The sequence below is a fragment of the Somniosus microcephalus genome, chromosome 3, assembly GCF_052327205.1.
Source record: "Somniosus microcephalus isolate GS21.2 chromosome 3, FLI_Smic_1.0, whole genome shotgun sequence".
NCBI lineage: Eukaryota > Metazoa > Chordata > Chondrichthyes > Squaliformes > Somniosidae > Somniosus > Somniosus microcephalus.
Window position 1 is genome coordinate 210,974,939 of NC_140989.1, and position 13,920 is coordinate 210,988,858.

Below are 13,920 nucleotides of genomic sequence, written 5' to 3' on the forward strand. Positions count from 1 at the left end.
CATCTTTACAGACTGACCTGCTGTGTCTGTTTTACTTCATATTAGAGTGGTGAGAATATGGAACTTGCTACCACATGGAGTGGTTCAGGCAAATAGCATAGATGCATTTAAGGGGAAGCTAGATAAGTATATGATGGAGAAAGGAATAGAAAGATATGTTGTCGGAGTTAGATGAAGAGGGGTGGGAGGAGCATGTGGAGCATAAACACCAGCATGGAACTGTTGGGCCGAATGGCCTGTTTCTGTGCTGTAAAATTCTGTGTAGTTCCTGCATTTGCAAATATTGTTCCTCTATTATGTGGGTTTAGAAGCTTGTAAGTTGTAAGAGGGACAGGAGTTTCACAATTGTGATAGCGTGAAAAGGACTGAGTTGGAGTTCAACACAATAGAATCATAGAATGGTTACAGCATAGAAGGAAGCCATTCGGCCCGTCAAGCCCGTGCCAGCTCTCTGCAAGAGCACTTCAGCTAGTCCCACTCCCGCCCTTTCCCCGTAGCCCTGCAAATTTTTTTCCTTCAGGTACTTATCCCATTCCCTTTTGAAAGCCACGATTGAGTCTGCCTCCACCACCCTTTCAGGCAGTGCATTCCAGATCCTAACCACTCGCTGCGTAAAAAAGTTTTTCCTCATGTCGCCTTTGGTCCTTTTGCCAATCACCTTAAATCTGTGTCCTCTGGTTCTCGAACCTTCCGCCAGCGGGAACAGTTTCTCACTATCTACTCTGTCCAGACCCCTCATGATTTTGAACACCTCTATCAAATCTCCTCTCAATCTTTTGTGCTTAAAGGAGAACAACCCCAGCTTCACACAGAATCCCCACAGTGCAGATAGAGGCCATTTCGGCCCATTGAGCCTGCACCGACACATATCCCACCCTATCCCCGTAACCCCACGTATTTAATCCCCTAACACTAAGGGTCAATTTATCATAGCCAAATCAACCTAACCCGCACATCTTTGGACTGTGGGAGGAAACCGGAGCACCCGGAGGAAACCCACGCAGACACAGGGAGAATGTGCAAACTCCACACCGACAGTCGCCCGAGGCCGGATTTGAACCCGGGTCCCTGGTGCTGTGAGGCAACAGTGCTAACCACTATGCCACCGTGCCCCCCCAGCTTCTCCAGTCTATCCACGTAACTGAAGTCCCTCATCCCTGAAATCATTCTTGTAAATCTTTTCTGCAGCCTCTCTAAGGCCTTCACATCCTTCCTAAAGTGCGGTGCCCAGTTGAGGCCGAACCAGTGTTTTATAAAGGTTCATCATAACTTCCTTGCTTTTGTACTCTGTGCCTCTATTTATAAAGCCCAGGATCCCGTATGCTTTTTTAACCGCTTTCTCAACCTGCTCTGCCATCTTCAATGATTTGTGCACATATACCCCTAGGTCTCTCTGTTCATGCACCCCCTTTACATAAGACGTAGGAGCAAGAGAAGGTCATTTGGCCCCTCGAGCCTGCTCTGCCATTCAATAAGATTATGGCTGATCTGATCTTGGTCTCAACTCCACTTCCCCGCCCGCTCCGCATAACCCTGACTCCCTTACCTTTCAAAAATCTGTCTATCTCCACCTTAAATATATTCAATGACCCAGCCTCCACAGCTCTCTGGGGAAGAGAATTCCAAAGATTCACGACCTTCTGAGAGAAGAAATTCCTCCTAATTTCTGTTTTAAATGGGTGCCCCCTTATTCTGATATTATGCCCCCTAGTTCTAGATTCCCCCACGAGGGGAAACATCCTCTCTAGATCTACCCTGTCAAGCCCCTTCAGAATCTTATATGTTTCAATAAGATCCCCTCTCATTCTTCTAAACTCCAATGAGTATAGGTATGTACCCTTTAGTTTATATTGCCTCTCCTCATTCTTCGTACCAAAATTCACTTTTCTGTGTTAAATTTTGTCTGCCACGTGTCCGCCCATTTTACCAGTCTATCTATGTCTTGAAGACTATCATTACCCTCCTCACTATTCACTATACTTCCAAGTTTTGTGTCATCTGCAGATTTTGAAATTGTGCCCTGTACACCCAAGTCCAAGTCTTTAATATATATCAAGAAAAGCAGTGGTCCTAGAATCAACCCCTGGGGGACACCACTGTATATCTTCCTCCAGTCCAAAAAACAACCGTTCATCACTACTCTCTCTTTCCTGTCACATAGCCAATTTTGTATCCATGCCGTCTCTGTCCCTTTTATTCCATGGGCTTCAACTTTGCTGGCAAACCTATTATGTGACACTTTATCAAGCGCCTTTTGGAAGTCCATGTACACCACTTCAACCGCACTGCCCTCATCAACCCTCTCTGTTACTTCACCAAAAAACTAAAAAACTCGATCAAGTTAGTTAAACACGATTTGCTTTTAACAAATCCGTGCTGGCTTTCCTTAATTAATTCACACTTGTCCAAGTGCCTGGTGACTTATCTACTTTAAGTACAGCCAGGCCTTTCTAGTACCTCCTCTTTATCAATTTTTATCCCATCCAGTATCTTCACTACCTCCTCTTTCACTATGACTTTGGCAGCATCTTCTTCCTTGGTGAAGACAGAAGCAAAGTGCTCATTTCGTACCTCCGCCATGCCCTCTGCCTCCATGCGTAGGTCTCCTTTTTGGTCCCTAATCAGCCCCACCTCCTCTCTTACCACCCGTTTACTATTTATATGCCTATAGAAGACTTTTGAATTCCATTTTATGTTAGCTGCCAATCTATTCTCATACTCCCTCTTTGCCCCTCTCATTTTCCTTTTCACTTCCCCTCTGAACTTTCTATATTCAGCCTGATTCTCACTTGTATTCTCAACCTGACATCTGTCATACGCGCTCTTTTTCAGCTTCATCTTACTCTCTCTATCTCTTTCATCATCCAGGGAGCTCTGACATTGGTTGCCCTACCTTTCCCCCTCGTGGGAATGTACCTCGACTGTACCCGAACCATCCCCACTTTAAAGGCAGCCCATTGTTTGGTTACAGTTTTGCCTGCCAATCTTGATTCTAGTTTATCCATTCTCAATGCACTGAAATTGGCCTTCCTCCAATGAAGTATTTTTACTCAAGATTACTCCCTGGCCTTTTCCATGGCTAATCTAAACCTTATGATACTATGATCACTGTTCCCCAAATGTTCCCCTACTGACACTTGCTCCACTTGCCCCACCTCATTCCCCAGAACCAGATCCAGCAATGCCTCCTTCCTTGTTGGTCCAGAAACATACTGATCAAGAAATTTCTCCTGAACACACTTCAGAAATTCTTCCCCCCTCTGCCCTTTACACTAATACTATCCCAGTCTATATTTGGACAGTTGAAGTCCCCCATTATCACTACTCTATAGTTCTTGCACCTCTCTGTAATTTCCCTGCAAATTTGTTCCTCTACATCCTTCGCATTACTTGGTCTACAGAATACACCTAGTAGTGTAATGGCACCTCTATTATTTCTTACCTCCTAACTCTAACCAAATAGATTCTGTCCTTGACCCCTCCAGGACATCCTCTCTCTCCAGCACTGTAACATTCTTCTTAACCAATACTGCCACCCCACCTCCTTTCGTTCCTTCCCTATCTATCCTGAACACCTTATATCCAGGAATATTAAATACCCAATCCTGCCTTTTTTTGAGCCAGGTCTCTGTTATCGCCACAACATCATATTCCCATGTGGCAATTTGCACCTGCAGATCACCAACCTTATTTACCACGCTTCGTGCATTTACACACATGCACTGTAAGCCTGTCTTAGACCTTCTTGTATTCTCTCTTAATCTGACCCCACCTAATACCATACTATTTCTTATTGTAGTGCTATCTGTCTATCCCAATTCTTTGTGCACTTAGTATCTCCCTTCTAATGGTACATCCTGGTTCCCATCCCCCTGCCAAATTAGTTTAAACCCTCCCCAACAGCACTAGCAAACCCCACTGCGAGGATATTGGTTCCGGCCCTGTTGAGGTGCAACCCGTCCGGCCTGTGCAGGTCACACGTCCCCCAGAACCAATCCAATGTCCCAGGAATCTGCACCATCTCTCCAGCCACTCATTCATTTGCTCTATCCTCCTATTTCTATACTCACTAGCTCGTGGCACTGGGAGCAATCCGGAGATTACTACCTTTGAAGTCCTGCTTTTTAATCGCCTTCCTGGCTCTCTAAAATCTGCCTGCAGGACTTCATCCCTCTTTCTACGTATAACGTTGATACCGATATAGACCATGACCTCTGGCTGTTCACCCACCCCCCTCAGAATATTCTGCAGCCGCTCAGTGACATCTTTGACCCTGGCACCGGGGAGGCCTGTCTGTTACCGTAACTATTGAATCCCCTATCACTATTGCTTTCCCGATCTTCCTCCTCACCTGCCCCCCCCCCCCCACCCCCGTACAGCTGAGCCACTCGTTGTGCCGTGGACTTGACTCTGGCTGTACTCCCCAGAGGAACCATCGCCCTCACTAGAGCGTGAGATGCACTCAGGGGACTCCTGCACTACCTGCCTGGTCCTCCCTATCTGTCTGACGGTCATCCATTCCCTCTCTGCCTGCACACTCTTAAGCTGCAGGGTGACCACCTCCTGAAACCTGCTAGCCACGTAGCTCTCAGCCTCGCGGATGCACCGCAGTGATGCCAGCTGTTGCATAAGCTCCGAAACCCGGAGCATGAGCACCTCCAGTCGACGACACTTCCTACACACGTGGTTGTTCAGGACACTGGAAGCGTCCTGGAGTTCCCACATGGCACAGGATGTGCATTCCATGGGACTGAGGTGTCCTGCCATGCCTCTATTTATTCTACTATTATCTAACTTACAGAAATAAACTTAAAACTAAGGGGGGAAAATTCGGTTGATTTGCGCCTCCCGTTAGTGCCCTTAGAGGGCGCTAACAGGGCGCAAAGCAACTAGCGCCTGGGCGCGGTGCCGCAAACACCTCCCGCGAAATTCAGCCGGAGGGTAGTGGCGGCGGTAACCATTAGTGGCGCTGTGCCTCCAGCGATGACATCTTCACAGTGCACAGCACCCCGGCCACGATCTTTGGTAGTGCCCCCTGACTTACCACCAGACGCTATGTCTGACAGGGTCAGGGGGCCCTACCTGCGGCCAGGATGGCACTAATTAAAGGGGAGGTGCTGGGCGGCCATTTTTGTTGCTGGTCGCCTACCAGCATCTGTCCCCGTTGCCGTCTCCGGCCTCCTGTGCAGCTCCCCCCCACCCCCACCCAACAGGGTGCCGGCTGCTCTCTGTGAGCCCGGCACTCCGATCCCTGGTGGCCCAACTGGGCCCCGGCTTATGCTGCGCTAGGCCCCTCCCCTTTAATAAAGGGAGGAAGGCCTGCACCTAGCGCCGCGATATTCACTCGCAGCGCCCCAAGAGGGAGGTGGGGCGCGTCCAGTAGCACCCCGCCTCCCTCTTGGGGCACTACCAGTGAATTTTGGGCACGGGGTGCTAACTCTTTTGGGGCGCTAAAAGTAGCGCCCCGGCGAAGTTAGTGCCTCAAAGGGGGCACGACCCAATTTTGCCCCCTAAGTGTCTTAAAAGTTGGGCCTACCTTTATCTCCAGCCACTTCTCTCGCTTTCTTAGTTAAAGTCTTTATTCACACAAGTATTTATAGTTATGTTAATTAGTTTATTGTGGCGTACCGATCACAGAACGGACACAATCCGCTTTCCGGTCCGTAGACTATAAATCAGGCGTCATGCCTTTATGAAGGATCACACCTTTAAGAAACTTGATCTGCAACATAGTTAAGCCCAGAGCGGGGGAGGAGCAGTCGAAGCTGTGCACTGATGAAAGAGAGTTGTACTTTGTGTAGTCTCTGACTCCATTTTGTGTTCAGCATGCAGCCTCAACAATTAAACCTTTTCTGTTGAACCTCTCCGAGTTCAGTATTTTTTGCTAGGAGTACGTAGACTCCTACATTATCAAGTTAAGTTAGAGAGAAAAAAAGTTAAAACTCACCCACCAATCACTTACCTGCAGTTCTGTGACGTCACTCCTTGATTTTGCTGTTCTTTTGGAATTCGACGGATTTGTACTGTTTTAAGTGCAGCCGCCTCTGCTGCCGACTCCTCCCAGGTCCGCACTGTCCTCGGGTGTCCCTGTCTCTTTATTCTCTGCCTCCGGTGCTGCTGACTCCTCCCAGGCCCGCTCTCTTTATTCTCTGCCTCCGGTGCTGCCGACTCCTCCCAAGTCCGCGCTGTCCTCGGGTGTCCCTGTCTCTTTATTCTCTGCCTCCGGTGCTGCCGACTCCTCCCAGGTCCGCACTGTCCTTGGGTCCCGCTCTCTCTATTCTCTGCCTCCGGTGCTGCCGACTCCTCCCAGGTCCGTGCTGTCCTCGGGTCCCGCTCCCTCTATTCTCTGCCTCCGGTGCTGCCGACTCCTCCCAGGTCCGTGCTGTCCTCTGGTCCCGCTCTCTTTATTCTCTGCCGCCTCCTCCCAGGTCCGCGCTGTCCTCTGGTCCCGCTTTCTCTATTCTCTGCCTCCGGTGCTGCCGACTCCTCCCAGGTCCATGCTGTCCTCGGGTCCCACTCTCTTTATTCTCTGCCACCTCTGCTGCTGACTCCTTCTAGGGAGGAGAAAGATTGTATTGGTCCCGTTTAGAGTTTTGGAGGAACAGGAGCAGAAATTTGAGAGGAGCGCAGACCATAGTAGCGTTAATAAAATGGGAAGGCAAGACACAGGGTTGCTGTGGAGAGAGAATGTGGATGACATTGGTGTGAATGGGATTGTCTATCACCGGGTTTGGGAGCAGTGACCAGGTCTCAGATGACCATGGTCTGGTGTAGCACTTAGTGAGGTACTGGCGGTTCCAGGTCTGTTGGTGGCGGGAGCAATCTGAGGCAGTTAAGAGGATCGCTCGAGCTGCATTGGCACAATCTTCAAACTCGCTGGCGCTAATGTGATTTGTCCTGAAGCTCTGAATTGGAAATAAACTTGAGTGATGACATGGAGCTGCATGGATTGCTTCATGGTGTTTTACATCTGCCACAGCCCTGATGCCATGGTAGCTGCCAATGAGGTATGAACAACTGAGGGATTAGCAGTTGTGGTGGAATCACTTCCTTCTCTCACCTCTTGTCCTCTCCCCTCTCCTTCCCTCCCCCACTTTCTGTGTCTTTCCTGCATTTCATCGATACCACTATTGTAAGGGGTGGTGTGTGGGTCAGCTTTGCCTCTGACTTATGAGCGGTTCGAATCGCTCCCACTCCCTTGGTTCTAGACCGTGGACTTATTTGAGGGTTGTAATGAAATTGCAGCAGACAACTGAATTTGATACAAGAACTTGGTTTTTATTTGAGAAGGAAAAATACAATACAATAATCTAACACTAATAAAATGGGGAAACACTTCGACATACACGAGGGAAAAATTACAGTAGACAAATACCTCACCCTTCCCAATCCCACCTTACTAGCTAAGTTGGACTCCAGAGGACCAGGGAAAATGCTCACCAAACGCAGGAATAGTTTGTAGAGTGGAAAAACTTGCAGATCTTCGGTTTCTTCCGAGTTGGTTTCTTGTTGGTCGCGGTGGCCCAGTATTACCTGGTTGGCTTCTGGTAATATTTGGTTGTTGGTTTCGTGGGGCCCTTGGTGCCGCGAGGTGTCCGATGATGTGTTACTTCGAGAGAGAGAGAGAGAGAACTGCTTCCAGATGCTTGCTTCTGAAACCGCCGAGTTTCGATGGTGTTTTAACCTTGAACGACGGGTCTCTCCTTTCTTCTCGAACTGGTTGAACTGTTTCTGTTGAACTCCTTCTGCTGAACTGTACTTATCGAACTGTTCGAACCCATCGAGCTCATCGAACTGATTTCTTGTGGAGACAGGTCTTTAGTTTATACTAATTGAGGCCTGCTTATCTGCCTGCCAAATCAGTCTCGGTTCATTGTTAATTTTTGGCGGGTTTATTTGCATTGATTGGTCCCATTTATTTAACTGGTTTCGGGATTGCTTCGAAATTGGTTTAAGTGTGTGAAGTGGTTTTGGATGTCTCTCTCTGAGTGGTTAAACTGTTGTTCGATTGTCTTCTAATGTTAGATTTCCTGTAAGGCCTTGAAATTCTGTGCAGGTTGGCTGGATGATTTGTTTTATGCATGTTTTTAATGGGTCTTGGATCTTAGGTGAGGCTGTTTTTTTTCATTGATTTATTGTTCAAATGTAAATTCCTGGATAGGGGCTGAGTTTCGTTTACTGTTTCTCCCAGACAGTTTGGCTACCTCGAATATCCAAAACTGTTCCTTTGCAGAGGTCGATCCCACATTCCTGTCCCAGCCTTTTCTACAAGCCCGTACACGCCCTTTTAAAATGCCAAGTCTGTGTTTAATCTTTGATCTTTGAATCCTCCTGCTAGGCCCAACCATGCATTTTATCTCCCAGGTTTCTTTTGCAATGGTCCAAAATTGTTTTTAACAGAGTCATCATTCCGTTTTGGGGTTCTGCTAAATTTTGCGAATCTTACACTATGCTTGGTGCTCCTCTGAAGTTTCCTCTCTTTTTGTTCTGAGCTGCAAGTACTCTGTTCCACACACTTCCTTCTCCCAGCACCTTCACTGTACCGGAGAAAACTCATTGCACGGTCCACTGCTCCAACTCATTCTTTCCCAGGTCCTTAAGTCTCCTCACCTTCCACAATCTTCCCATCTGCCTGAATGCTACAGGCTTTTAAAAGCCAAGCTTGGCATTGTCCAATCAATTATTGTTCAATGGCTTTGTCGGCTCTTAAGCCCTGCTGCTGTCCTGCACTGTGGGCCTTGGCCTTCTCAGTAAACAAATTGTTTAGTGAGTGCAAATTACAAGTTAATGAGAAGAAAATAACTGTGTCTGTGTGTGTGTGTGTATGTGAGCACAAATGAGCATGTGTGTGCACGCGCATGCAACTGCATGAGTTTGTTTGTGTATGTGTGTGTGTGCGTATATATGTATCATGTGTGTGCACACGTTTGCACACACACAGGCACTCATGGGCAGTAGCTGGAGTACGCTCGCATAGTGGTTATGTTATTGGGCTAGTAATCCAGAGACATGGGTTGAAATCCCACCACGGCAGCTGGGAATTTAAATTAAATTAAATTGAATAAATCTGGAATAAAAAGCTAGTATCATTAATGGTGACCATGAAACTACCGGATTGTCGTAAAAACCCATCTCGTTCACTAATGTCCTTTAGGGAAGGAAATCTGCCGTCCTTACCCGGTCTGGCCTAAATGTGACTCCAGACCCACAGCAATGTGGTTGACTCTTAACTGCCCTCTGAAATGGCTCAGCAAGCCTCACCACCACCTTCTTGAGGGAAATTAGGGAGGGTCAATAAATGCTGGTCTTACCGGCGATGCCAAGTCCTGTGAATGAATTAAAAAAAACACAAACTCACATGCAGACTTCAACACACTTTGACATGTTTCTCTTTGATTTCAGGTGGTGTATTGCATGATGAGCTCTGAGACTATGTCGACGAGACCCTGTTACTGACGACCTGATTCCACTGGGATCTCCCCGTCCGCTCACCGCCACAATGCCTGTGCAGGCTCCACAATGGACGGACTTCCTCTCCTGCCCAATCTGCTGCCAGACCTTCGATGAGAATATTCGCAAGCCCATCAGCCTTGGCTGTGGACACACAGTCTGTAAGATGTGTCTCAACAAGCTCCATCGCAAGGCTTGCCCTTTCGACCAAACCACTATCAACACAGACATAGACATGTTACCTGTGAACTCTGCACTGTTACAGCTGGTGGGAGCCCAGGTAAGAATTCCTCTCTCTCCTTTTTCAAGAGCACTTTCCTCCCTTCAGTAGACATTTCCCATCTTGCAGATAGGGTCGCCAAATCTGATTGGATGTATTCTCGGAGGTTTTATCACATGACTCCACGCTCCCACCATTGGTCGCTCGACATGTACAGCCTCACGTAGCTCCACCACCTCCCGACAATTGTTGCCCAATTGGATGGGTCCTGACTGTCTAAACAAGCAGCCCTTTTTTCCCATCTCCAAAACTTTTCAAACTAACAAAAGAGTTAAACAAAAATGAAAAATACACACAATTTTTTTATTGCCCCTATGATTTCTCTTTGGTTTTTTGTTTTTTGTCCTGGAGATTAAGCTTTAATTCCTGGAGACTCCAGGATTGTCGCGGAGGGTAGGCGACCCTACGTGCAGACAAGGTGCTAGCAATGGTTTTCTCCACAGAAATCCTCATTGCTACTTCAGGGCTCACTGACTTGATGTTTTATTCCAGTCATCCAAGCTGGACAGTGCCCATTATCTTCCCGTGTAAAAAGTTATTCAGTCCCCACAGCACCCTGGATAACATGTTATTCAGTCCCCATAATGCCCTGTGTAACACATTATTCAGTCCCCATAACTCCCTTTGTACCGCATTATTCAGTCCCCATAGCTCCCTGTATAACACACAGCTCTTGTATAACACACTGTTTAATACACACAGCTGTGTAACAACAACTTGTATTTACATAGTGTTTTTAACATAGTAAAATGTCCCAAGGTGCGTCACAGGAGTGTTTGATGCGCTATCAATTACTCATAAAAGACTGAGAGTTAAGAGAGTAACTAAAGGCTTTTATTAACAAAAGAATGAAGGTCTGCCTCGAGTGGTCGACCGGTCCAGAAATACAAAGGGCTGGGGAGCAGTCACCTTTATACTGCGGATACGTGGCAGATGCACTATAATGTGGATAAATGCGAGGTTATCCACTTTGGGGGTAAAAACAGGAGGGTAGATTATTATCTAAATGGCAATAGATTGGGAGATGGGGAAGTGCAGAGGGACCTGGGTGTTCTTGTGCACCAGTCACTGAAGGAGAGCATGCAGGTGCAACAGGCGATTAAGAAGGCAAATGGTATGTTGGCCTTCATATCAAGGGGGTTCGAGTATAGGAATAGGGATACCTTACTACAGCTGTACAAGGTGCTGGTGAGACCGCATCTGGAGTATTGTGTACAGTTTTGGTCGCCCCATCTGCGGAAGGATGTTCTTGCCATGGAAAGAGTGCAACGGCGATTCACCAGGCTGATACCTGGAATGGCGGGAATGACCTACGAAGAGAGATTAAATAGTTTGGGCTTGTACTCACTGGAGTTTAGAAAATTGAGAGGGGATCTCATCGAAACATATAAAATTATGGCAGGCCTGGACAGGCTGAATTCAGAGAGAATGTTTCCAATGGCCGGGGAGCACAGAACCAGGGGCCACAGTCTAAAAATAGCGGGCAAATCATTTAAAACAGAGATGAGGAAGAATTTCTTCACTCAAAGAGTGGTGAGCCTGTGGAATTCCCTGCCACAGAGGGCTGTGAAGGCTAATTCAATAAATATTTTCAAGAGAGAATTGGATATATTTCTGAAGGCTAAGGGGATTAAGGGTTACGGAGAAAAGGCGGGGACGGGGTACTGAACTGGTAAGATCAGCTATGATCTCAGACGAAGATCAGCCATGATCTCATTGAATGGCGGAGCAGGCTCGAAGGGCCGAATGGCCTACTCCTGTTCCTATCTCTATGTTTCTATGTTTCTATGTTTACTAGGACTTGTGGGAGGAGTCAGCCGAGGCATGTCCAGGCATGTACACAGTGGAATACAAACAGTGGTTTACCACATTCACCCCTTGTTTAAAATTGAGTCCGGCGGGGTGAAGTGTATTAAAAGTTAGTGTATTGGAGTCTCTCCGGAGGTCTTGTCTGCCGCTGTGATCGGCGTGGCGACGGCAGGGGTAGTGGAGCTTCCGGCGTCGAGTCCTGCGTAGGCTGTGGCACAGGCGTGTCGTCCTCGTAGATGTCGAGCGGGTCGCGGGGCCCAGGCCTGCCGTCTGCTGGGGCTGGATATCGGGTCGTGGGGGGGGGGTGGTAGTGAGTAGTGGGTTACTGCGGCCCCCGAGGGTGCAAGGTCTCTTATGGAGACTGTGTCCTCCCGCCCGTCCGGGTATGCAATGTAAGCATACTGGGGGTTGGCGTGGAGGAGGTCGACCCTCTCGACCAGGGGGTCCGTTTTATGGGTCCTCACGTGTCTTCTCAGTAGGACCGGCCCTGGGGACGTCAGCCATGGCGGTAGCGATGTCCCCGATGTGGACTTCCTTGGGAAGACAAACATTTTCTCATGAGGGGTGGCGTTAGTGGCAGTGCAGAGCAGTGACCGAATAGAGTGGAGCGCATCGGGGAGCACATCCTGCCAGCGGGAGGTTGGAAGGCCCCTAGACTTTAAGGCTAGCAGGGCGGCCTTCCAAACTGTCGCATTTTCTCTTTCCACCTGTCCGTTCCCCCGGGGGTTGTAACTGGTGGTCCTGCTTGTGGCAATACCCCTAGTTAGCAGGTACTGACGGAGTTCGTCGCTCATAAACGATGAGCCCCGGTCGCTATGGATATAGCTGGGGAAACCGAACAGGGTGAAGAGGTCGTTCAGACATTTAATGACCGTGGCACTGGTCATGTCCGGGCAGGGGATGGCGAACGGGAAACGGGAGTACTCATCAATAATATTGAGGAAGTACACATTGCGGTCGGAGGAGGGGAGAGGCCCTTTAAAATCAACGCTCAGGCGCTCGAAGGGGCGAGTGGCTTTTATCAGGTGGGCCCTGTCTGGTCTATAAAAGTGCGGTTTGCACTCAGCGCAGACTTGGCAGTTCCTGGTCATGGTCCTGACCTCCTCAATAGAGTAAGGCAGGTTGCGGGCCTTGATGAAGTGGAAGAACCTGGTGACCCCCAGGTGGCAGAGGTCATTGTGGAGGGCCCGCAGTCTATCGATCTGCGCGCTGGCGCAGGTGCCACGCGATAGCGCATCCGGGGGTTCATTGAGCTTCCCGGGCCGGTACAAGATCTCGTAATTGTAGGTGGAAAGTTCGATTCTCCACCTCAAGATCTTGTCATTTTTGATTTTGCCCCTCTGCTTGTTGTTAAACATGAAAGCAACTGAACGTTGGTCAGTGAGCAGGGTAAATCGTTTTCCGGCCAGGTAGTGCCTCCAATGACGCACAGCCTCCACAATCGCCTGGGCCTCCTTCTCAACAGCGGAGTGTCTGGTCTCCGGGCCTTGGAGGGTTCGTGAAAAGAAGGCCACGGGTCTCCCCGCCTGATTGAGGGTAGCGGCCAGGGCAAAGTCGGACGCGTCGCTTTCCACCTGGAAGGGGATGGATTCGTCCACTGCGTGCATGGTGGCTTTGGCAATGTCTTCCTTGATACGGTGGAAGGCTAAGCGGGCCTCTGCCATCAAGGGAAAAGAGGTGGACTTGATCAGCGGACGGGCCTTGTCCGCATAGTAGGGGACCCACTGGGCATAATAGGAGAAAAACCCTAGGCACCTCTTCAGGGCCTTGAGGCAGTGGGAGTTCCATAAGGGGACGCATCCGGTCGGGGTCGGGGCCGATGACTCCGTGTTCCACAACACAGCCAAGGATGGCGAGGCGGTTTGTGCGGAATATGCACTTCTCCTTGTTATATGTCAGGTTCAGGAGTTGGGCGGTGCGGAGGAATTTTTCGAGGTTTGCGTCATGGTCCTGCAAGTCATGGCCGCAGATGGTCACATTGTCCAGATATGGGAAAGTGGCCTGCAACGCATTTTGATCTACCATCCGGTCCATCTCCCTTTGGAAGACGGAGATCCCGTTGGTGACGCCAAAGGGAACCCTAAGGAAGTGGTAGAGGCGGCCGTTTGCCTCAAAGGCAGTATACTGGCGGTCCTCAGGGCGGATAGGGAGCTGGTGGTACGCTGATTTCAGGTCAATGGTCGAGAAGACGCGGTACTGCGCGATCTGGTTGACCATATCAGCTATGCGGGGGAGTGGGTAGGCGTCCAGCAGGGTGTAGCGATTTATTGTCTGGCTGTAGTCGATGACCAGGCGCTGCTTCACGCCGGTCTTAACGACCACAACCTGGGCTCGCCAGGGGCTGGTGCTGCCCTCAATAATCCCTTCCTTCAGGAGCCGCT

General features: G+C 49.0%; 1 protein-coding gene across 4 annotated transcripts in view; it reads left to right on the top strand.

Annotated features, from left to right (window-relative positions):
- Positions 1 to 13,920, top strand: part of LOC147121689 (roquin-1-like) — a 414,634-nt gene that overhangs the window by 151,426 nt on the left and 249,288 nt on the right. For all 4 annotated transcript variants that reach the window (XM_085982135.1, XM_085982134.1, XM_085982136.1 and 1 more), the window contains exon 2: positions 9,403 to 9,730. In XM_085982135.1, coding sequence (XP_085838261.1) covers positions 9,500 to 9,730 — 231 coding nt within the window. In that variant the 5' untranslated portion in view covers positions 9,403 to 9,499. The remainder of the gene's footprint in view (positions 1 to 9,402; positions 9,731 to 13,920) is intronic.